This window comes from Prionailurus viverrinus, chromosome A2, assembly GCF_022837055.1.
Source record: "Prionailurus viverrinus isolate Anna chromosome A2, UM_Priviv_1.0, whole genome shotgun sequence".
Classification (NCBI taxonomy): Eukaryota; Metazoa; Chordata; class Mammalia; order Carnivora; family Felidae; genus Prionailurus; species Prionailurus viverrinus.
Window position 1 is genome coordinate 1,849,698 of NC_062562.1, and position 24,706 is coordinate 1,874,403.

The 24,706-nt window shown below is 56.3% G+C and overlaps 2 protein-coding genes across 11 annotated transcripts in view; one reads left to right on the forward strand and one right to left on the reverse strand.

The window, feature by feature from the left end:
• ZFR2 (zinc finger RNA binding protein 2) overlaps positions 1-1,209 on the reverse strand; it is a 41,944-nt gene extending 40,735 nt beyond the window's left edge. For all 8 annotated transcript variants that reach the window (XR_007150431.1, XM_047850562.1, XM_047850563.1 and 5 more), the window contains exon 1: positions 1,129-1,209. Coding sequence is in view for 7 of the 8 variants with exons in the window: in XM_047850562.1 (XP_047706518.1) it covers positions 1,129-1,181 (53 nt within the window). In the remaining variant the exon portion in view is untranslated. The remainder of the gene's footprint in view (positions 1-1,128) is intronic.
• A 5,729-nt stretch (positions 1,210-6,938) lies between these two features.
• ATCAY (ATCAY kinesin light chain interacting caytaxin) overlaps positions 6,939-24,706 on the forward strand; it is a 30,808-nt gene continuing 13,040 nt past the window's right edge. The window contains exons 1-5 of one of the 3 annotated variants that reach the window (XM_047825468.1): positions 6,939-7,217; positions 9,602-9,721; positions 19,507-19,565; positions 22,673-22,894; positions 24,505-24,690. In XM_047825468.1, the coding sequence (XP_047681424.1) occupies positions 9,645-9,721; positions 19,507-19,565; positions 22,673-22,894; positions 24,505-24,690 (544 nt within the window). In that variant the 5' untranslated portion in view covers positions 6,939-7,217; positions 9,602-9,644. Of the gene's footprint in view, positions 7,218-9,601; positions 9,722-17,703; positions 17,735-19,080; positions 19,142-19,506; positions 19,566-22,672; positions 22,895-24,504; positions 24,691-24,706 lie in introns of those variants that run through there. The other 2 variants (XM_047825479.1, XM_047825487.1) reach the window with 2 other exon arrangements.

Consider the following 24,706-nt stretch of genomic DNA (forward strand, 5'->3'; position numbering starts at 1 on the left):
AGCGCACACGGGTCTCTGGGGGGCCTAGGGGGCGGTGTGCACCCTCGCTTCCTCGGGATCTGGGAGAAACTGGCCCAGGAGCTTCAGCAGGCCGAGAGCGGAAGCCGAGACAATGAAAAGGATGGGCTGGGGGCGGGGAGGGGGGGGCAGCCCCGGGTCTCGGGTCTCGGGTCGCGAGTGTCAGGCTGAGGCACGAGACGGCAGAGATGCTCCAAGGAAAGGCCTTGGAGAAGGACGTGCGGAGCGTACGTGTACACCTGGGGTACAGCACACCCCACGCGTTTCTACCTGCAGATCCCGCCTTCCCTGGGCTGCTTCCTACCCCTGCCCCCAACCTCTCTTGGCTCCTCCCCCCCAGCCCCCCAGTGTGTGGGTGTCTGTACTTTACCAGACCGTAAACACGCAAACACCTACTCCACGGATTTTTTTAAGGTCTCGGGATCCTCTACCCCTCCCCTTACTGTTGCCCTCCCCGGGAAGCCCCTCGTCCCCACCCTTCTATTGGGTCTCAGGACTTCCCCCAAGTCTACCCCCCCCCCAAATCTCCCCTGACCCAATCAGGCCTCAACCCCCTCGCCAATGTCTCCGCTCCTCCCTCCGGTCACCCCTCCCCCGTCAGGGGGTCAGTACCCCCCAAACCCCACCCCCACCCCTGCCCCGCCAGGTGCCCTCCCGGGTCTGTTCGCTCGTAAATCAAGTCTCCACTTCCACTCCCGACTCCTCCGCCAAGGTCCCCGCTCCACCCCCTGCCCGGCTCCGCGCATCAGTTCCCGCCCCCCCCCGCCCCCTCCCCCGCAGCCCTCAGGACCCTCCCCGGCCTCCGTCCCGGTCCCCGTCCCGGTCCCCAGGGGTCCAGCTCTGCCCCTCGCTACGCCCGGACGGGTCCCCTCCCCGCCCTGGCTTCTCTGCCGGCCTCAGGGCCCGCTGCCCTCCCCACGTCAGGCCCGGCGCGGTGTCCGTGCCCCGACTGGCCCGCCGCTCTCCCCTGACAGACACGGGTCCGCGGCTGCGCGGCCATCTCAGCTGGCGCAGGCCTCCCCGCCCGTGTCCCGCCTGGCTGCGGTCGGCGCGCGGCTTGCCCGGGGCCGGGGTCGGGCCGGCGGCGCGGGCGGCGCGGGGGCCCGTTACCTGTACGGAGGGCGGGCGCCGCGCGCGAAACCGGAGCAGTCGCTCGCCGCCATCTTCGCGTCTCTGGGGCGCGCGAGCCGCCCCGAGGCGCGAGGGGAGGAGCCGCCGGCGGTGACGTCCCTGGGCCCCGCCCCCAGGCCGCGTGCCGCTCGCGCGCCGCCACGCGCCCCAGGCCCCGCCCCCCCGCGCGAAGCTCGCGCCGCCTCGCTTCCCATTGCGTCCCATTGCGTCCCATTGCGTCCCGTTGCGTCCGCGGGCTGTCTCCGCCTCCAGCCCCGCCCCTTCCCGGGGCCCCGCCTTCCCTCCGGCAGCTCAGCTTCCGGGGACTCTGCCTGGAGCCCCGCCTCTTCCCGGAGCCCTGCCCTCCTTTCAGCCCTTCTTCGGCTTTGGGGGTCCCTGCCTGGCACCCCGAGACCCGCCCTGAACGTGAGCCTGAAGTGCCTTATACTTTTGTGTCCCACTGGGGTGAGTTTGGGAGTTCCGCTGACCGCTCTGGCTGGGGTACATGTGGCCCTATGGATACAGCCAAGTCCTGCTTGTCCTTCGGGACCCGCTGGTGGGCAGCCTTTCGTGGGGCCTTAAAATTTGGTGACCCTAAACTAGTGGTTCCCGACCAGAGGGGTTTGCCCCCAGGGGACACTGGACGGTGTCTAGCGACATCTGTGATTGTCACACTGGGGGGCTCCTGGCATCGAGTGGGTGGGGGCCAGGGATGCTGCTCAGCCTCCACATCGCCCCGAACGCCCCACACGGAACGACCCGGATCCAAAGTCACCAGCGCCCAGGCTGAGAAACCCCATTCTAAGTGGAAGTCATTTTGAGAGAGATTTCTTGGCCAAGCCTGGCCACCTTGGGGGACGCAACAGTGAACAAAACTCCTTGGTGCCCGTCCTCTGCAGCCCTTACAAACTATGAACTACAGTTAGGGTGCTTTTTTGGTTAATAACAGCTTTACCGAGATAGAATTCACATACCCATTTAAAGTGTGCTGCTCAATGGTTTTTAGTACATGTACGCAACTGCGTGACCATCGCCACTGTGTAATTCCAGAACATTTTCATCACCCCAAGTACAAACCCTGTCTCCATCAACAGGCACTTCTCAATCTCCCAGCTGCTGGCAACCACCAGTTTGCTTTTTGTCTCTACAGGTTTCCCTGTTCTGTGCATTTGGTATGATGGAGCACTACTTAGCAACAAAAAGGAATAAACTCCTGATGCGCACAACTTGGATGAAGCTGTAGAGAATTATAGGAAAAGCCAATGCAAAAGGGTTCCATGCTTTGCATACTCATGATTCCATCCAAAACTCTTAAACCATCAAAGTTACAGAAATGGAGAACATATTTGTGATGTCTAGGGTTAAGGAAATGGCAGGGGAGGATACGGGCATTATAGAAGGAACCTCTATAGAAGGACAACAGGAGGTATCCTGTCGTGAGAAAATGTCCTGTATCTCAACTGTATCGAAAGCAATGGTGATATTGTACTATACTTGTGTAAGATTTTACCGTTGGGTAAATTGGGGGAACGGGTACACAGGATCTTTCTGTTATTTCTTAGTGCATGTGAATCTACAATTATTTCAATATTTTAAAAATTAATTAGAAAAATACATTCACCAACTCTGGTGGGATGGGGTTCCTTTCCTCCTTTCTATGAAGCAGGCGCAGGGCTAGTTAATTCTTGGACAGAAACCACGGGAAGCCCAGGGTGCCGAGGAAAGCCGTATGGTGATTTAGTGGATGGCATTCTTCCCTTTGTGTCTTCATGACCATGTGTGGCCACCAGAAACAATCTACAGGGTCTGGCAAAAGCAGCTCTCCCACCATGCCCTGGCTAACGCTCAGAGTGGTAATTACACACCGCTTTCCTCCAATTCCCTGCAGCTCTAGCTAGGTAACAAAGGCTACATGCTTTATACAAAAGCAGGTCTGTTTTAATGTTTTCTCTGGGTTACATAATATCTTTTTTTCCCTCCTGTTACTTACTACAAGCATTGTGTTCAATGCTTTTTGCATGCACAATCTTATCTATCCCTACATAGCCCTCAGAAGTAGATAGAGTTGATTCTCATTATTGGCAGCAGCCTTGTCCTATAAAGTGGCCCCAAGCCCTAGAATAGGGAATCCTAAAGCCCCACTCCTGGGGAGACCCTTGAGTGGGTTCCTGCAAGCCTCTGCCCACATTATTTTTCATCAACGGATCAAATACATAACCTTGTGTTCTGTGTGCTTCTGTCCAAAGGCATCTTATTTAATAGACGTTACTGATCATGAACAGCCAACAGCACTGTAACTCATGCCTGACTGAAGCTTAACTAACACTCTTATTTTCACCGCAAGGTGCATCCCAACCTTCTTGTGCTTGGAAACACTAGACAGCCCTTCAGGACCGTGCACGGGGGCCACTATAAACAGCAAAACCACCAACGTAAAGCACAAAAATCATGGTGCTAAATAAATCCCGAAATGGGCAGTTTACAATCTGGGCTGGAATCAGAAGGCAAAATGGTGCCTTGTTCGAACTCACCTGGGAACGTGTACAACCAGCACTCGAATTTTTCATCACACTTCCTTGTCTGCAAATGACCCTGAAGGCACCGTGAGCATTGACTGGAGTCTTACAAATGTTACCACTAAATTTCAGCCAGTAGGCAAATTCACAAAGACGGAAACAACTAATAATGAGGATTGAATGTCCGTGATTAATCAATCCCCTTTGCAAATCAGGAAAATGACACTCAAGGAGTGTCAGCAATTTTTTTAACATGTTTTAATTTTTTTTTTTACATTTTTATTTATTTTTGAGAGACAGAGACAGAGCACAAGTGGGGGAGGAACAGAGAGAGAGGGAGACACAGAATCCGAAGCAGGCTCCAGGCTCCGAGCTGTCAGCACAGAACCCAGCGCGGGGCTCGAACCCACAAACCGCGAGATCATGACCTGAGCCGAAGTTGGACGCTTAACCAACTGAGCCACCCAGGCACCCCAGAGCGTTAGCAATTTCATTGCCTCGATTCAGTATAATGGCATCTGACTATGTTTCGGGTGTTGTCCTCACCCCACACTGGTGATGTTTGGGGCCAGGTAATTCTCTGTCGTGGGGAGTTGTCATGTGCCTTGTAGGGTGCTGAGCAGGATCTCTGGTCTCACACACTCGATGTCAGTACCTTCTCCATCCCCCAAGTCATGAAAACCAAAAATGTTCCCAGACATCACCAAACCTCCCATGGGGGACAGAATCCCCGCCCCACCGTGAGAACCACTGGCTAGGGATCTGAGAGATAGCAGTGACAAAGTGCAACATCTCTGATCTCAAAAAGCTTACGTTATGGAGGAATGGCTAACGGGGAAGGTGAGTTAGTATTTAATGGGGACAGAGTTTCAGTTCGGGAAGATGGAAAAGTTCCGGAGATGGATTGTGGTGATGGTTGCACATGGTGAATGTAATTGATGCCACTGAATTTCACGCTTAAAAATGATCGGAATGGCAAGCTTTATGTTCTGTATGTGTATTTTAACCACGGTGAAAAGTAAACCAGGCAAGCTGGGTTCACGCGCCGGCTCTTTGGCGGCGGCCACAGCACCACGGACAGCTCCCCGCGCGCTCTCGTGAGGGAGGGGAGGTCGCTTTGCAAACGCCGTTCTGCCCAGATTGTTTTTCTCCAGCTCCTTCATCCATCCAACTCCTACTCGCTTCTCAGGGCCCAACTCACATCGTCACTGCCCACCCTCTGCCCCTGAACGTCTTCCCATGCACCCTCCCCCAAGCCACTCTGCTTCAAAGATGTCTCTAAATCAGCCCAGACTCCTTTGCCCATCTGTTTCTCCAAATGGGAGTTCGACAAAAGCGAAGTCTTTCTCGTTCACACGCTGGACCCCAGTGCCCAGCACCAGGACTGGCCTGGATTTCCCACTGAATTAACACACGCGTCTCTTCCCAGGGCTCCACTTCCTCCAGCCAGGGCGCGTAAAGTCCGATGGATCTCGAGCTTCAGGCTCCAGGCTCTCATCCCCTGCTGTGGGGCCGTGCCTTTCCGCCTTTGGCTTGGAGGGGCACAGACCCCGATGCAGTGACTTTGGCAGCAAGGTGAGTAGCGTGTTGTCCGGTATCCACGGGGCGGGGGGAGCCGACATCGACACGTTGTACCTGCATGTCCTGGACCTCCCCTTTGTGCCAGGTGCTGCTGACCTCTGCAGAGAACACAGCAGGGTACAAGACCACCCAAGTCTCATTTATCTTGAATTGTACATTCCAGCTAGGGAGTCAGAGAATAAACAAACAAACAAAAAAATAAGTAGGCAGTTTCAAATGGTGGTAAGTGCTGTGGGGGAAAAGTCAGGCTCCTTAGTGTATGACCCAGCAATTATACTAATGTATGTACTAAAAAAAAAAAAAAAAAAAAATCAGACTGGGCAATGGAATGGGGTGATGAATTGGGGGGCAAAGTAGGGGTGGTTAGGGAAGGCCTCTCTGAGGAGACTACTTCTGAGCTGGCACCTGAATAATGTGAACCTCTTCTGGAAGAGCATTCCTGGCAGAGGGAACAGCATGTTCAAAGGCCCCGTGGTGGGGAATGAACTTGAAGTGTTCACAAAACGGGTGGAAAGCCACTGCAGTGATTAAGGGAGGCAGGGCAGAGTAATGGGCATTGGTTGCTACTCAGGGTGTGTTCGTTTTCTGGGACTGCTGTAACAAAGCACCACAAGCCAAGCGGCTTACGACAATAGAAATCAAAATTCTCTCACAGTTCCGGAGCCCAGACGTCAAAAATGAAGGTCGGTTCCTTCTGGAGGCGGTGAGGGAGAATGCATTCCGTGCCTGCCCGGCTTCGGGTGGTTGCTGGCAATCCTTGGTTCTCCTTGGTTTGCAGAGGTAAAGACACTTGGCATTGGCTCTCAGATTTATCCTCAATCCAGATGATCTCATCTCAAAATGAGGGTACTGGATCCTCAATTCTGCCTGCAATGACCCTTTTTCCAAATCAGGTCATATTCCCAAGTTCCAGGGGTCAGGATAAGAGCTGCCATATCCTGTGGGGACCACCATTCGGCCTCTGCTACAGGTCTAAAACCCGACACAGCAAGGGCGAGAAACGGGTAGCGAAGCGTTCTCCAGGCACTGTGCTAAGCGCTCTCCCACACGATCTCATTGAATGCCGAAACGCCAGTACCATGATGTTCCCATTTCACAGGTGAGGAAACTGAGGCCCGGCGGCGAAGGTCACCTACGCGGTCGTGTCTCCCAGCTAGGCAGCCGCCTAGCCAGGGTCCAAACCTCCTTCTAATTTCAGAAGCTGCAACTCGTGATACTATTATACTGTCAGGCTGGAGTCCTCCAGGGCAGGGCCGCTGAGCGCACAACTGTAGGGGGCGCCTTTCCATCGGTGGCCCGAGCAAGCGTGGCCGGGAAGATCCTGCCTCCCCAGCACGCGGCCGGGTCCTTGGCACACGGCTGGGGGCCTCACGCAACGTGGTCCTCGGGACGCTTTCCCCCCCTCCTTCCTAATGTAAGGAATGAGGCCACCGCCGTCCTGTGTTTGTTTGTTTGTTTGCTCCTTGTTTTGTTTTTAAATCCGTGATGCGCCATCAGGAAATCATTTCCGCCTCTGCCCCCGGTGAGGCCCTTGGAAACACTCCCCGTTCAGCCAATGGAGAGCACCGGATTCTGGCAGGGGGCTGTGCTTTTCGGTCAGCCCTGCCCCCACCCACCCACCCTGCACACAAAAGCAGCATAATTAACTGTCTTAAGGCAGCCGAGCCTCCGCCAGCTGCGAGCTGGCAGGAAGAAAACACCTCGGAGGCACGGCCGGGCGCCGGTGCCGGTGAGGGGGCGCGCTCGCAGCGGGGCGAGGGGCAGCCGGCTGACTGCGAACTGCGTCCGTTCCCCACCTCCGGACAAAAGCGCCCCCCGTCTGCGCCGCCACGTTGCTCCGGGTGACCTTCCTTGCGTGCAGAGTCCGCCGCTGCGCGCACCTTCCTCGGATGCTCTGAAGGCCCAGGGACCGCACTCGGAAGGCGAGGGATGTCCGGCTGCGTCGGCGCGGGGCTCGCCTTTGTCTGCGCGTAACCCGCAGAGGCCGCGGAGGTGAGTCCCCTTTCTCCTCGTCCCGGCCCTGCCCGGGCACGTTTGCCTGTGCGGAGACATCCGCTGTTGCAAACCCCCTCCGGGCAGGTGGGGCGGCTGGGAGCCGAGACCCACGGTCTTGGGATTCTCTGCACGGTAGCACAGCCCTGTCTCCCGAAGCCGAGGGAAAGCAGCCGCGGGCATATACACCCAGAGCCCGCCTTCCGTGCCCACCGCTCACCTGGAAGGCAGGGGGATGCACCATTTTCGGGACGCGCTTGGAGATTAGGCTGATAAAACCCTCAGCCTCTCTCTGGGACGCTTCCTAAGAGACCCAAATGTACACGCCCCACCTCTGTGCATTGTCTATTTATAACACCGTGAGCGGATTTGGAAAGAGAGACAGACACAGACAGACTTGATGGATGTGTACGCGGAGGCTCGCCTGCGGGGCGGGGAGGCAGGGAGAAGGTTGAAGACGGATCCCTCCCCCTCTGTCTGCACCTGGACGCCATGCACTGAGGATTCAGCGCCCCAGCGCAAAGGCACACCTCTCGGCTGCCCCTCACTTTGCCTCATTTTCCCTCAGAGTCAAGTCAGGATCTTAGAACAGGAGCGCGCAGGACCCACACGCCACCTGTACAGGATTGTGGCCCCGGCCTGCGTGGGTCCAGCGCCTCCGCTGTGGGTGGGATTGGGGGGCGTCCTTCCGGGGGGCTGAGGTCACGCCCGCTTGGGGTGAGGAAAACCAGGCAGACACCCCTGTCTTCCGAAAGGAAATGAATTTCCATTGACCAGAACTTCCCCTTGCAGTAAGGTCCTGGGTGGTGGTTATCACCCCAGGCATCAGGAAGAGGTTTTTCTTTCTTTCTTTCTTTTTTTTTTTTTTTTTTGCGTACTGCGTCTTACTGTCCCTCCTCCATGAATGGATGACGACATTCAGAGCAGCGACAAGAATCCGGTGGGACACTGTTTCCCAAGTGTGTGTTGGTGGGGGCAGGGAGGGTGTCTAATTTTAGCCAGCCACCCCTCCCCCCTGCCTGGCCTTCTCCTGGCCCAGGCTCCCTCTGGGTCCTCGTCTCTGTCCCACAACCCCAAATGCAGACCCCCACCTCCAGGGGCTTCAGATGACCCACCCAAACCGTTAGCCATGCACCAGCTCTGCCGAGCGAGAGGCCACCGTGGCATCTGGAAGGGTGAGGGGCTGGGGGCAGGGACCTTTGGTGCTGGCGTGTGAGACTAACAACCCAGGAGCTGCTTGGAGGATGGGATGCAAAGACGCAGCGGGCCCTCTACAAGGACTGTCAAACCCTGCCCGGGGACCTTTCGCAAGCATGCGATTAAGACAGGGTTTCTCAATCTCAGATCCGTGGACTTTGGGGCTGGATCATTCTCGGTCCTGGGGGCCCAGCTTGCACACGCGCCTAGCGGGGTTGAGCAGCATCCCTGACCCTCACCCCCTTGAGGCCAGGAGCCCCCTCCCCACGTTGTGACAACCAAAAATGCCTCCAGACTTGCCAAGCGTCCCTTGGCAGGGAGGGGGAGGGCAAAATTATCCCCAGTTGAAAGCCACTGGTTTAAAGGCACAGAACCCATGGTGTTGACTGAGTTACAGGATCCTGGAAGGTTATGCCCCAAGGGTATTGTAAAGATGATTTCTAGTCCAGCTCTTTAATTTGGAGATGGGGAAACTGAGGCTGGGTGGGGTGAGTGGTGGAGTCCTGCATGCCTCAGGGTGGACCCCAATTCTGCCTCATTCTGCACCTCTGACTGCTCCAGACAGCCCAGCTGTTAAGGCACCGTCTAGCATGCTGTCCGCCATCCTGCCCCAGCTCCTCAGAACAATAAAAACAAAACTTGAGCTTTGTGCTTGATAAGAATTATGATCCCGACTTCTAGCCCCAGTCTCTTCCCACACTGCCTTCGTTGGCCCCAGCAGGTTGTCAGGATTTGCTTCTTTATTCGGGGACAGAGAGGCAAGGCAGGTAGCCTGGAGAAGATAGAGGTAGGGTTTGAAAGTGTCGGTCCCAGCAAGGAAGCTTAAGCATATCAGTCACTAACGCTTTAGTATAAATTATTTTAATTGGATTTATTGCTGCCCAGTTTAAGTCCAAGGTAAGGGAGGGATGATGAGCCCTAAGGACCATGGACTTTGGAGCTTCGAAGCGAAGGGCGCTTATATCTGGGGGCTCAGCTCTCACCTGGGTCCCAACTCCAGACCTACGTGGATGTCACCAGCCCTCTACACCTCTGTTTTCTCACCTGCGTCATGGGGCCGGGCGACGATTCAATATAATAATGGATCCAACACTCTTATCGATCTGAGGTGCCACACGTGGGTGGGGGGGGCGGTGGTTGTTATTACGATGACTGTCCAGTAAAACCTCCACGTGGCTCTCCTTCAGGACTCAGCTCTGCTTCAAGCCAGCGCGCCTCTCCTGTGTTCCCATGGGGACCACTGAAGCTACGCTCCGGATGGAAAACGTGGACGTGAAGGAAGAATGGCAGGACGAAGGCCTTCCCAGGTACAGCTTCCCCATTGCTGCGTCAGCCCTTGCTGGGGGCGGGGCGGGGGTGGGGTGGGTGCCCACCGCCTCTCTGAGGTGGGGCTTGGGGGACGCCGGGCACGTAATGAATACTTGCCGAATTATTTAAGATGGATCCCCCCCCCTGCCCCCCGCCCCACCACAGCAGCGTGTCCTAATCCCTGGACTCTGAAAATGTGCCCCTCTGGGGCAAAGACACTTTGCACGTGTTTAGGCCAAGGATCTGAAAAGAGGGAGATGACCTTGAATTATCCAGGTGAGCCCTCCATATCGTCCCAGGGTCCTTCTGAGAGGAGGCAGGAGACTGGACTCAGGAGTAGGGGCAGAGGCGACGGAAGTGACAGATTGGTGTCACAGGAGGGAGGGGCCACGAGCCAAGGGGGAGGAGCACCTCTGGAAGCTGGAAAGGGGACAAAAGCAGATTCTCCCTTAGAGCTTCTGGAAGGAGCCAGGCCTGCCCACACCTTGCCTGCCGCCCAGCGAAACCAACTTCAGACTCACTTCTGGCCTCTAGAATCAAAAGAGAATGAATCTGTTGTCGTTTTAAGCCCCTAAGTGTGTGGTCATTTGTCACAGCAGCCCCTGCGGTGAGCCTAATACCCTAAATACTGTCCATGCGTATCTCGTGTGTGGTCTGTTTCCCCCCCCCCCCCAAATGGAGCCCCGCGAGAGCAGGGGCCTTTGGTTGGATCGCTGTCGTCCGGCAGCACAAAGACAGATTCTGGTATACAGTCGGCACTCAGGAGACACCGGCTGAGCGGGTGACGGCCACTGGTAGGAATAAGAAACCGGGTAGGAAGGAAGCCGTGGGCCTCCAGTGCCAGGACGCATGAGCCACCAGGCCTGTGTCCCTCTCTTCGCTCTGCTGGGTGGTGTTGGGTAAGAGAAAACACGGGTCGGCACAGGCTCCCCTAGTCCGATGGCTGGACACGAAGTGCATCTCTGCCCTCCTTTAGTGCAAGGGTTTTGCCCCAGGGGATGCTGTCCGAGAGCTCATTATATAACTGTCTGGAAAGGAACAGACGAAGGAGGGAGGGTGCTCACCCTAGAAAAGAGGATCCCCGTGGCTGAGGGTGCCGAGGGCTTCCTCGTGCCTCAGTTGTCCTGTCTGTGAATCGGGTCGATAATGCCTCACTCACAGAGTTGCTGGAAGAATTCTCTGAGGCGCGCAGGGCAAGGCGGCCGGGATGGGCCCTCTAGATGACGAGGGCTGTCCAAATACATTGCCCCCCACCCTAGACGCTTCTTCGCCGTATCTCGTTCACTCGCACGCCCCCCGCCCTGATCTTTTAAAAGACACCCCCTCTCCTAAGCCCCTTGTTGAGACAAAACGGGGCAGCTGCAACTATGATTTTTAAGTGAGTTTCTCCCAGCTGCAGAGGGTCGCTGTCCCTTTTCAGTAGCCCAGTGTCTGCGGCACAGTGGCCCTGCTGTGCCGCCGCGGGACGTGAGCCAGCCCTTTGCCAAGGCTTCTGCCTTCCCCGCCATGGGAGGAGTGAGTGCAGCTCCTTCATTCGGCACCCGGCCGCGTCTCCACATAAGCACCTCTGTCTGGTGCCGGACAACCCACGGTTCTGTTCCTTCCAGCTCAGTGGTCCCCTTCCCGGGGGCGTCTTCCAGCCTCCCCAGGGTGTCAGAGTGCTTGCCCTGTGCCCGCAGCCCCTCCCGCTGCCATGACCTTGTAGCATCTTCCTTGTCTCCCGCCCTTCTGCAGGTTCTTAAGGATCCAAAGGGCAGCCCAGAGATGATGTAGCTCTCTCTGCCCTATTTCTCCATTCATTCTCTGTAATGATACGCACCAGCTGTATGCCAGGCCCTGGGCAAAACACTCAGGACACGTAGAGAACAAGACAGATGCCCTCATGGGGCCTTTTCTCTGGGGCAGGGGCAGGCCATTCCCTCATAAACTTCACAACCCAACGTAAAGTTGAAGCTGGGTTCATGGTGCTTGGAGGGTGCCCAGGTGGGGTCTGACCAGGTTGGAGAGATTGGGGAGGCTGGAGAGGGTGCTGACCCCGAGCTGTGAAGGATGAAGAGGGACGAACAGGGGAAGGAGACTCTGGGTGGGTCCTGAGTATTCCAAGCTCCGAGAACAGTATGTGCAAAGGCCCTGAGGCCAGTGGAGGCCGGTTGAGGGGCAGAAGAAAAGCTGAGGGGGAATCTTGACCAGAGTCTCACAGGTCAGAAGAGGCAGGTGCAGGGATAGGTGTCTGACTGGCATCTCAGCCCGCCTTTCCCTCCACTAGCAAGTGGCTATGGGTTCTGTTGCTTTGTAACTTTTTATTCTGATGTCGTCTCAGACTTTGAGGAAAGATTACAAGGATGGTCTAAGTGCTAACTGTAAACCTTTCCCCAGATTTACCAACTAACAATTCACTCCTTTTGCTTTATCATTCCCTCCCACCTCCCTCCTTCCCTCCTGTGTCTCTCCCCTCTCTCTGTGTCTCTCTGTCTCTCCCTTCCTCCTCTGACTCTCTCTGCCTCTCTCCCTCAGCCCAGCACACGCACAGAGCTAATTTTGTGTTGCACACACCTCAGCAGGTCCCAAAAGATGTGTGCAGGAGTCGTGGGCCCCGACCGGCTGTAGCATTTCTGCCGTCCTCAGCCCCGCCCTTCTCCACGCTGGGCTCGTCTCTTCTAGTTTCCTCCTCTGTCTCAGTCGGCTTGGGCTGCCAGACAGAATATCACAGACACTTCCTCCCCTCCCTGGAGGCTGGAAGTTAGATCCGTGGGTTCGGTGAGGGCTCACTCCCTGGCCTGTAGACAGCCACCTTCTCGTGTCCTCATGTAGCCTTTCCTCTGTGCATGCGTGTGGAGAGATTGCTCCTGTCTCTCCCCCTTCTTATACGGCCACGCCCGATGGGATCAAGGCCCCGAAGGACCTCAGTTCACCTTCATTCCTTCTTAAACGCCCCATCTCCAAAAACAGCCGTATTGACGGTTGGTCCTTAGATGTTTGAATTGGCAGGGGTGAGGGAGGCAGGGGAGACACAATTCAGTCTGCAAAAACACAGCTGACTACTGGGGGGTGGAGTCAGGGCTGCTAGGGTGGAGTTGGCACTTCTGGGGGTGAAGTCTAGGCTGCTTTGGGTGGAGTCGGCACTGCTGGGGGTGGAGTCAGGGCTGCTGGGGGTGGAGTCGGCACTGCTGGGGGTGGAGTCTAGGCTGCTTTGGGTGGAGTCAGGCTGCTGGGGGTGGAGTCAGGGCTGCTAGGGTGGAGTCAGGCTGCTGGGGGTGGAGTTGGACTGCAGGGGGTGGAGTTGGGCTGCTGGGGGTGGAGCCTAGGCTGCTTTGGGTGGAGTCAGGCTGCTGGGGGTGGAGTCAGGTTGCTGGGGGTGGAGTCGGCACTTCTGGGGGTGGAGTCTAGGCTGCTTTGGGTGGAGTCGGCACTGCTGGGGGTGGAGTCAGGGCTGCTAGGGTGGAGTCAGGCTGCTGGGGGGGGGGCGGGAGGAGGGCGGCTGTGGTGCCGCTGTCCATGGTTCTGCTTACCACCCCAGGCCTTCTGACCCTCCCGAAGACAATGGTGCTGGGGGAGACAGGAGTGACAGGAAGGGACAGAGGTGTTGGAAATTGCAGAGAAGGAAAAAGGGTACATTTATTTGTCTGGGCATCTAAGAACGACCAGAGTTGCCAAGAAATAATTTTTTAGGCCCCACAGAAGTATCCCCTCTGGTTCCCTTGCCTGAGCTTTGTGGGTGTCATATGGCTATCAGAAAAGCATGCCTCTACCTGGAAAGAGATTCTGTGGTTGCCACGCACCAGAAGCGGCCTTGGTCAGGCAGAAACAGAGACTGGGAAAGCCCCTGAAGGGAGACTGAGGCAAGCAGTGCCCAAGCTTGATGCCCTTGGAGCACAGGTTGGGCGGGGCGCGGGGGAGGGGGGAGCAGGAGGCATGGTCAAAGTCTATTCCCAATTCTCTTGTTTCACATCATGAGAAACCTCAACCCTGAGGCTAGAATCTGAGGGTAGAGCTGCATCAGGTTGACAGGCCTTCTGGGTTGTGCCTCTTCGACTCATGTGATGTGCCTTCCTTCCCCCTGTCCTTCCACAAGCCACTTCTTTGAGGGCTGGCCTGTGACTCACCAAAGCAAGATAGGAAGAGGCGCTTCCTCCCCTTCAACGGCTCACAGTCTGCCCAGGAAGCAAGCGATTAGCACACGGACCACGGGCTGAGTGCTCGTGGTGGGCTCTGGGGCAGAGTGCAGGGTGGGGTAGAGGCCAGACTCAGTCAGAACCTCCTGGAGGACACTGACCCAGCCTTAAAGGCTAAGCAAATTTACTCTAGACAGAGGAGTGAGATGTGCAAAGGCACTGGGGCAAGGAAGGCCTTGGCATGATGGGGAATGTGGCACAAGAGCCCCGCTAGGTCGTGAGAATGGGGTCGGAGGGTTCACCGGCGCCACATCCTGGTGGGATGCCCAGGTGAGAGATCTGGATTTCATACCACAGGGGTACATGAGTTTCCTGGGGTTGCTATGTTGGGTGGCCTCAGACAATAGAGATGTATGCTTTCACACTTCTGGAGTCCAGAAATCCAAAATCGAGGTGTCAGCAGGGCCCTGCTGCCCCTGAAGGGGAGACTCCTTCCCACCTCTCCCAGCTTCTGGTGTGGCCAGCAACCCTGGTTGATCCCTGGCTTATGGACACATCTCTCCCGTCTCTGCCACATCCTCACCCGTCCCGCGTCTGTGTCCAAATTCCCCTTTTCCCATAAGCACAACACTCACTGGACTGACGGACACCTTAATCAAGTATGGCCTCTTCTTTTTTTATTAAAAAATTTTTTTAATGTTTATTTATTTATTTATTTTTAATTTTTTTAAATGTTTATTTATTTTTGAGACAGGGAGAGAGCATGAGCAGGGGAGGGTCAGAGAGAGAGGGAGACACAGAATCGGAAGCAGGCTCCAGGCTCTGAGCCGTCAGCACAGAGCCCGACGCGGGGCTCGAACTCACGGACCGCGAGATCGCGACCTGGCCGAAGTCGGTCGCCCAACTGACTGAGCCACCCAGGCACCCCATGTTTGTTTATTTTTGAGAGTGAGAGAGACAGACCTCGAGCAGGGGAGGGGCAGAGAGAATGAGAGAGAGAGAGAGAGAGAGAGAGAGAGAGAGAGAGAGAATCCGAAGCAGGCTCCAGGCCCCAAGCTGTCAGCACAGAGCCCAAAGCAGGGCTCGAACCCACGCCCCGCAAGATCATGACCTGAGCCGAAGTCAGACACTTAACTGACCCACCCAGGCGCCCCCCTCCGCCCCTTTTTAAGATTATTTTTTAAATTGATCTTTTCTTAATTACATCTGCAATGGCCCTGTTGCCAGTAGGTCACATTCCAAGTGCTGGGAGGTAGGACTTGAGTTATCTTTTGGGGGAGGGGAACAGAATTCAACCCAGCACAGAAAGATGAAAGTCATTCGGTGCACCTTGCATATTAAAGAAAGCCCACTTTGCAGGTGGCTTGCCCACTGTAGGTAAGCAAGCTCTATGCTTCCGGGAGCCATCCGGGTCCGCTCTGAGTTTACCCGAGAGGCTTCAGCTCTGCACAAAATGGGCCCTTCCTGGGACTTGGGGAAATAGCAAGCTTCCACCTGGCCTTGAAAGCCGCAGCCCTGTGGGCGGCGGGGGTGGGGCCTGTTGGGAAACAGCGGGCTTCTTCTCCGGGGAGCCTGGAGGCCTGCTCAGTCGGCTTCTCCAACTCAGGAGAAGTTCTCTGCTTTCTGGTCTGTTCCTAGGACTCACCAAGCATCTTCCGGCCTCAGGGCCTCTGCCCAAATGGAAGGCCCTTCCCCCAGTCTTCTCTCCACACAAAAGTCCCCTCCTGGGGGCGCCTGGGTGGCTCCCTCCGTTGAGCGTCTAACTTCAGCTCAGGTCCTGCTCTCACAGTTGGTGAGTTCGAGCCCCACATCAGGCTCACCGCTGTCGGTGCGGAGCCCTCTTTGGATCCTCTGTCCCCCCTCTCTCTCTGCCCCTCCCCTGCTCATGCTGTCTCTCTCAAACATAAACATTAAAAATATTTTTTTTAAAGTCACCTCCTCAAAGAGGCCTTCCTTGACTGCCACTACTGTGCCTCGCCTCCTCCCTCTTCTTTCTTATTTTCTTTGTTGCAGGTATCACCTTCTGCTTCCTCCAACTGTTTGTTTACTCAGTGTTTACCTCTCTCCTCTCTTGTATCAGTCAGGGTTCTGCAGAGAAACAGAACCAATAGCTTTCCATTCTCTACATGTATGATATGTATTATTAATCATATATTTAAAATCATATTATGACAATTATATAATATGTCATATTATAGAATTGTAGATTTACACATAAGTTATATTTGTTTACCATGTTTATTAATTTACATATTCTTTTATTTTTTTAATATTTATTTATTTTTAGAGAGAGAGAGACAGACTGCGAGTGGGGGAGGCACAGAGGGAGAGGGAGACACAGAATCCGAAGCAGGCTCCAAGCTCTGAGCTGTCAGCACAGAGCCCGATGCGGGGCTCGAACTCATGAACTGCGAGATCATGACCTGAGCCGAAGTCGGTCGCCCAACCGACTGAGCCACCCAGGCACCCGATGTTTGTTTATTTTTGAGAGTGAGAGAGACAGACCTCGAGCAGGGGAGGGGCAGAGAGAGAGAGAGAGAGAGAGAGAATCCGAAGCAGGCTCCAGGCTCCGAGCTGTCAGCACAGAGCCTGACGTGGGGCTGAACCCACAAACCGTGAGATCATGACCTGAGCCAAAGTCAGATGCATAACCGACTGAGCCACCCAGGAACCCCATTAATTTACATATTCTTGATTAATACCTTATGCTAGTGTATGTTTTCTGTTATATATGCAGTTATGTGCAATTACATATAATCGTATGTATAATTGTGTGTTTTTACATGTAACGTAAAGTATAGAACATATTGTATATTTTCTATTTTATTTTGTACGTAAGTATTTTATTTGAACAAGTTTTAGGGGGGCGCCTGGGTGACTCAGTCGGTTGAGCATCTGACTTCGGCTCAGGTCATGATCTCACGATTTGGGAGTGCAAGCCCCTAATTGGGCTCCATGCTTTCAGCGCAGAGAATGATTTGGAATCTGTCTCCCCTTCTCTCTCTGCCCCTCCCCCGCTTGAGATCTCTCTCCCTCAAAAATAAACATTAAAAATAAAATAAAATAAAATTTTTTTAACTTCATTCATCTATTTTGAAAGAGACCGAGCATGAGCAGAGGAGGGGCAGAGAGCGAGGGGGAGAGAGAGAATCCCAAGCAGGCTCCCCACCGTCGGCACAGAGCCCGATGCGGGGCTTGATCTCACGAGCCGCGAGATCATGACCTGAGCAGAAGTCAAGTCAGAGTTGTTTCTTCCCCGGGGAAACCTCGATGCCTTTCCCTTGTGTGAGACCCCTATTGTGGAGGGAGGTCTCGTGCTTAAAGTCGCCACCTGCTGGACGCAAACACGTCTACCAGAAACCTTCAGGGCAGCACGGAGACTGTGGCTGCAGCCTGGCCGAGCATGTGTCCTGGCTCCTGCTGTAGGCAGCCCGGAGCCCAGACACCTAACGTACGTTTGTGAACTGAAGGAAAATTCTCCCTCGGGTCCTCAGTTTCCCAGTCTGCACCAAGGAGCTGGATGCTTTCCCCACCCTGACATTTCGGCTGCAGCTGGGCCACATCCTGCTGGGTTAGGGGCCCAGGTAGGCTTTATGTGGACCCGCCCAGGGTTGGGAGGCTGAATCACATCCTGATGAGAACCGGACATCCTGGGCTGCAAAAAACCCCCGCTGGGGTCGGTGCACATGTGCGGACCAGGCACAAGGGGGCAGTAGAGGGCAATGACTGGAATCAGCTTGGCCACCGCGTAGTTTCTCTGACTGCAGCCTGTGGGGCCAGCCTCAGTTTCCTCCCCTGTGCAATGGGCTCCTACCTGCCTCCGAGGGTTGCTGTGGGGAGGAAATAAGATCGTGCCGCGAACATTCCAACCCGGCACACAGCGAGGGCCCTGTCCATGGGGTAAGTAAGGGTTCAGGCTCGGTCTAGACCAGGATTTGACGCCTCAGACGTTGATGGGCACTGGGCGGGCAGGTGCACGTGACAGAAGGAACCAGAGCAAAAGTCCGGCCCCCGGGTGAGCGGGAGGGGCCCACATTCAGCTCCTGGGGGGTTGTTACCACTCACAGAGGGCAGGTCCGTAATTGAAGAGAAGACGGAAACCCGAAATATTTGTGTCACGTCTGACTCGGCCGCAAATTTCAGATGCTTTTAAGTGCTGTGTGGGCAGGACAAGGCTAGAGGCGGGGCCTCAGCCGTCAGTCTGCAGTTGGGGGTCACCTGGCAGGGGGCTGGTGTCTCTCCTGGGCTCTGGGGCCCTGGACTCATTCAGGAGTCACCCGTGTTGGGAGCAAGGGTGGCAGCTACAGACAAGACCAAAGGGCAGGCGTGTGACTTGACTCTTCAGCCCCCGTCTGTCCTTCTTCAAGGCGTGGCTTTCTTTTGAGGGAAAATTCACATAGCACAGGATCAACGGTTTTCAGTGCGCGATTCAGTGACGTCTGGTACATTCACAATGCTGTGCGACCGTCACCTCATCAAGTTCCAGCACATTCCATCTCCCTAAAAAGTAACCCCGGCCTCATCAGCTGTCCCCCCAACCCCCGGCCCCCACGAGCCCCCTTCCCGTCCGTGGACGGGCCTGTTCTGGACGTTTCACGCACGTGGACTCACACCCCGTGTGGCCTCTCGTGTCTGGTTCCCTCCCTGAGCGTCGTGTGTTCGGGGTCCATTCCTGGGGGGCAGCGGGTGTGGGCGCCTCGCTCCTGCTCGCGGCCGGGTGACCTTCCGGTGCGTGAGGGACACATATCCCTTCACCCATCCATGGACACGGCGTGTTTCCACTTTGTGGCTACTGTGAATCATATCACACTGGGGTGTAGGGTTTTTTTTTTAAGCTTATTTATTTTTTGGCAGAGAGAGAGAGAGAGAGAGAGAGAGAGAATCCTAAGCAGGCTCCATGCTGTCAGCATAGAGCCCGACACCAGGGCTCGAACCTACGAACCGTGAGATCCTGACCTGAGCTGAAGTCAAGAGTCACGCTTAAGTGACTGAACCCCCCTCCCCCCAGGCACCCCTGCAGTGTGGGTGTTTGTGTGGACGCACGCGTTCATTTCCTTTGTGTCTGCTCCAGTTTGACCTTTGACCTGTATGACCCCAAAGCAACTTCCCGTTCATCCTTCCCCTCCCAGACCCGCCACCGCGCCTGGATGTTCTGTGAGTGGGGGGAGGGGGGGCAGGAAAGGAAGAGGAACAGACAGAGGGAGCGAAGGGCTTTGAAAAGGAAAGGAGGAAGCATTCCATCGCCCTCCTCTCCCCACGGCTCCCCGGCTCCCCGTTGGGCTGAGCCCGCACTGCTGAGTTGCAGAGGTGAATTAGCGCTTCCCTGAGTCAGCACGCCCTGCAGCGAGGGCCTCTGGCGGCCCCGGGCTCTCTGCAGACCTTCTGCCTCCCGGGATGGAGTATTTCGCCGGGAGCAAAGGAGCCGGGGCGCCTGGGTCCCATGCACCGGCGTTGAGCGCCCCAAAGCGGTCCAGGCGTTGCCAGGAAAAAACCGCCTGGTTTTGCAAATCCATGCCCGGCCAAGCATCAAGGGGCACAAACGCACGGTCGGTGGCGTTACTTTAAAAGACACCCAGGGACTCCCCCGACCGCCCCCCCCCCAGTCTTGTCCATGCTGTTTGTTTGCACTCCGTGCTCTGGTGACTGATACCTGCTCTCTGCTGGGTCCGCAGGCCACTCCCGGAAGAGACAGGGATGGACCCGCTTGGCAGCCCCACGGAAGACACGTCCTGTAAGTTTCCACGGGCGCAAAAACAGGCACGCTGTTTCCAGGTCCCGCTCTGCCTGAGGCCGTAGCTGTCGAAATGTCCGAGGCGGACCGTCAGGGAAGGGGGACCTTCTGCGCGAGGCCTGGAGGGAAAGCGACCATTGGGGGTGCGGGGGGGGGGGGGGAGGGGGGAGAGGCGCGGCCGAGTCATGTGGTGTTGCTGTGTACCCTTCAGCTGGTTGCCCGGCCTCTCTGTGCCTCCAAGTCCTTATTATTAAATGCAAGTCGTGAGCTCCCCGCGGAAGGGGGACTGCCAGGATTAAATGAGGTGACATGTGTTAAGTGCCCCGGGGGCGCCAGGCGCAAAGTCAGCCCTGGAGGGCTCTGCTGTCCTAAGCGCTCAGGAAGGCTCACGGCTCTGAGGACCCAAAGCCCCAGAATTTGGGGACAGGGGGTCCAGGACAGCCAGAGGAACTGTCCTGAACATGTGTTCTCCTCAGTGGCATCCCCTCATGTGGTCTTGCTGGGGGGGGGGGGGGGGGGGGGGCCCACTCTGCCTGCGTCTCCCCCATGCACTGACCAGAGAGGGACAGCCGCACCCCTGATATCACACAGCAGTAAGAGCTAAGACCAGCTCATCCCAGCTTTCTGGGGCCACTCAGGATGGTTGGTCCCCCTAGAGTACTGGGCCTGCTTCTGACCTGAGCACGTGGACTCTGCCTGTCGTTGTCACCCCCAGAGGGTGATCTTGGGCAAGTCCCCTGACTGTGTTGGAGCTCTGTTTCCTACCTCTGGAAAACGAGAGGTGTGCGATAACCATACCCCTCTTCCTAGGTGTGACTGGTTGAATCGCAGCCCCCAAAGCATATCCAGATCCTAATCCTGGACTCTGTGAATGTCCCTCACATGGCAGAAGGGACTTCGCAAATGACATTTAGTTAAGGAGATGGAGAGACTTGGTGGTCAATTTTATGTGTCCACTTGGCTGGGCCACAGTACCCAGAGATGTGGTCAAGCATTATTCTAGAGGTTTCCATTGAGAGTCACTCTTTCAATGAGATTCACGTTTAAATGACTAGACTCTGAGTAGAGTAGATTGCATTCCCTAATATGGATGGGTCTCATCTAATCAGTTGAGGGCCATAAGAGGAAGAAGACTCAGGGCAAAATTCCTCTTCAGCTGTGAACACGTGAAACCCCGGCAGGTTATTTGCTTCCAAAATATGATGGTGGGACAGGCATGGGATAGATGTCCTCGTTCCGAAAAGCAGAAACAGGAGGAAAGAAAGGGATCGTCAGTCCCAGCAAGTCTGAAATTTGGCAGGACAAATTCCATCAGATTTTTTTTTTTTTTTTAGTGAAAATTCTATTCGATTTTCTTTATTTTTTTTTTAATTTTTTTTCAACGTTTATTTATTTTTGGGACAGAGAGAGACAGAGCATGAACGGGGGAGGGGCAGAGAGAGAGGGAGACACAGAATCGGAAACAGGCTCCAGGCTCTGAGCCATCAGCCCAGAGCCCGACGCGGGGCTCGAACTCCCGGACCGCGAGATCGTGACCTGGCTGAAGTCGGACGCTTAACCGACTGAGCCACCCAGGCGCCCCTAAAAAAAAAAAAATTTTTTAACATTTTATTTATTTTTGAGACAGAGAGACAGAGCATGAAGGGGGGAGGGGCAGAGAGAGAGGGAGACACAGAATCGGAAACAGGCTCCAGGCTCTGAGCCATCAGCCCAGAGCCCGACACGGGGCTCGAACTCACGGACCGCGAGATCGTGACCTGGCTGAAGTCGGACGCTTAACTGACTGCGCCACCCAGGCACCCCTCTTTATTTATTTTTGAGAGAGAGAGAGAGAGAGAGAGAGGGACAGTGCAAGTATGGGAGGGGCAGAAAGAGAGAGAGAGAGACAGAATCCCAGGCTCCAGGCTGTCAGCACCGAGCCCGACACGGGGCTCAAACTCACGAACCGTGAGATCATGACCTGAGCCGAAACCAAGAGTCAGACGCTTAGCCGACTGAGCCCCGCCCCCGCCAGGTGCCCCATGACTATTTTGTTTTTACCGTTTTCTGCAAAAGCACACATTTATATCCCAGTGTGTGTCCTGAGGCGGTCACCTCTGACCCGTGGTTTAGGGCTGGAGAAATTCAAAGACAAAAAGGGAAAGGAGCTTGTCCGTTGAATTACGTGTGGATGGATGTCTTCATCCGGCGAGAGAGGGGCAGGGCTCTCCTATTGGCTCATTTATTTTGTCCTCACTGTCCACCGATGATTCCGTCCGCTGACGATTCTGGGAGAGAGTTCCCAAGGTCTCTGGAAGAACAACCTGTCTCCCTTGAGCTGGCTTGGGGGCATCTGGGGGCTTACCCGCCGTAAGGCAACCTCCGTCAGGGGCTAGCCCTGCTCAGCTAGCTGTCGGATCAGCTTTAACCCCTTGGAGGCAGCTTGGGGCGGGGGGGGGGGGGGGGGGGAGACCACCTCATACAAGGAGACCAGAGTTTCAGCTGAGAGTCTTCAGGAAAAAGCAGTTCAAACCATGAGGCATACCCACTCTGACCAGCTCCAGAGAGATCCCTCTGTGCCTCAGTTTGCTCACCCGGTAAAAGGGACAATAACAGAACTCACCTTGTGCGGATATCGCAAAGTCGAAACAGGAAAGCGCTTGGGGGGGGGGTAGCTGTGAAGAGGGCCTGGCCCGTGCGATGTGATCGGTAAACTTCAGCGATTACGGAGGTGAACATCACTGAGAGCTGAAAAGCAGAACGTGGGTGTCCTCTGCCAGCCCCATCCGGAAGGCAACAGTGATCACAGGTGTCGGCAGGCCCACCGTCTAGAGCCGGGCAGGCCCTCCGTGTGACCCTGACCTGACTCACCGTTGCGAGTCTCACCTAGCGGCCGGTAAAAATTAAGTCAGTCTCCGTCTGCGGGGTCACAGAGCCGGGAAGCAGCGAGGTCCAGGCGCCCGCCCTTGACGTCCAGGCGGCAAGGGCGTGGCATGAACCTGTCCGGAAGGGATGTCGCCTGACTTGCAACCACATGGTGGGGCAGACCTCTCACCGGGTCAGGAACCGGGCAGGGGGAGCAAGGAGGAAGAAGCCACAGTTGTTTTGTTCTCCCGTTTTCCAAACAGCCCCTCCCAACACGTTGAACTTCAATGGAGCTCATCGTAAGCGGAAGACACTGGTCGCCCCCGAGATCAACATTTCGCTGGATCAGAGCGAGGGCTCCCTGCTGTCCGACGACTTCCTGGACACCCCTGATGACCTCGATATCAACGTGGACGACATCGAGACCCCGGACGAGACCGACTCGCTGGAGTTTCTGGGAAATGGCAATGAGCTGGAGTGGGAAGGTGAGGCCCAGGGCTGCTCCCCACGGGCTCAGCTGGGACAGGGGCTCCAACCCAGGGCTCACGGAACAGCCCCGGGAGGGTCCCTCCTCCGCTGCGACCCCACACCCGTTTTTCTTGAGGACTTGAGGGTTTTTCCAGGGGGCGTGGCTCTCCCGTGATTCTCAAAGGTGACCACGTCCGAAATGAAGTGCCTCCAACTCATGGCACAGCTGTCTGGGGAGCATGTATTCGGGAGCAGATCTTGACTGGGGTGCGGGGCGGGTGGCGGGGATGTGGCAGGAAGAGGGGGTGCCCAGCCCCAAGCACAGTCGCCAGAGAGACAGACGCGAGGCACCAAAGCCAAAACGCACAAGCTGATCGCCCCTGGTGCTCAGGGCTGTGAGAGAAACAAGGTGAGATGTTGGGACAGGGCAGAGGGGCTCACCCGAGGGGCGGTCCTGCCCCAGGGGACACAGGGCCGCGTCTGGGGACGTCTGGGGCCGTCGCACTGGGGCTGCTCCTGGCACTGAGTGGGGCGGCCAGGATGCCCGCCCGGGACGCCCCGAACGTGTGCAGTGCTGAGACGGGGAAGGATCGGCGTTACCTGTTTAGCTGTTGGCTGGAACTCGGCCTCGAAGCCACCCGGCCCTCGGCGGGCTGGAGGGAGGGAGGGAGGGAGTTTCCACCCCTGATCCAATCGCCCTGTCGTCACGGGTCTACCCCGTTTTTCTGTTTCTTCCTGAGTCAGTTCTGGTGGTTTGTGCGTTTCTTAGAATTTAATTTTTTTTTTAACGTTTATTTATTTTTGAGACAGAGAGAGACAGAGCGTGAATAGGGGAGGGGCAGAGAGAGAGGGAGACACAGAATCTGAAACAGGCTCCAGGCTCTGAGCGGTCAGCACAGAGCCCGACGCGGGGCTCGAACTCACGGACCGTGAGATCATGACCTGAGCCGAAGTCAGACGCTTAACCGACTGAGCCACCCAGGCGCCCCGCGTTTCTTAGAATTTAGCCGTTTCGTCTAGGCCACCCGACACGTGTGCGGTGATTTGTGGGATTCTCTCGTCGTTGTGTTTATTCCTGTCGCCCCAGAGGGGTTTTAGATGGGCCTCTGGCGGCTGAGGTAGAGGACGCGCCGGAAGGAGGGGTCAGGGCTGGATGAAACACGGGAGGCGGAGGAGGACCGGGCCGTGGAGAGCCGCGTGTGTCGCTAGGGGCCGGGCAAGCGTGCAGGGGGTCCCGGTGCCAGGCCGCATCGTCTCTCCGTGTGCCAGGCTCCAAGGAGGACACAGAATGAGAGCGCCCGTGCCCCTGAGCGCCCTCGCGGTTTGATGAAGCAGACAGACACGTTCACAGGCTCCGAGCCCCAAGCCCACAGAGTGGTCTAGGAAGCCAGGCTTTCTGGAGAAGGTGGCATTTGAGCCGGGCCGTGAAGGGAGAGCGGGGGGAGGGGGGGAAGTGGACGAGCAGGGCCTCTGGGCGGGGAGAAGCACGTGGGCAAGGTCACGGGGGAAGCAGGAGGGTCACGCGTCCACAGGCAGCGGAGGCAGAGGGGGCCGGGGCGGGAGGCTGGGACCCAACGTCTGGACTGAGACGTCCCTTCTGCTCCCCACCCCCCCGGCTGGCTTCCAGATGACACCCCGGTGGCCGCCGCGAAGAACATGCCCGGTGACAGCGCAGATCTGTTTGGGGACGGCGCAGTGGAGGACGGCGGTGCCACCAACGGGCGCCTCTGGCGGACGGTGATCATCGGAGAACAAGAACACCGGATTGACCTGCACATGATCCGACCCTACATGAGGGTAGTGACCCACGGAGGTGAGACCGCACCCCG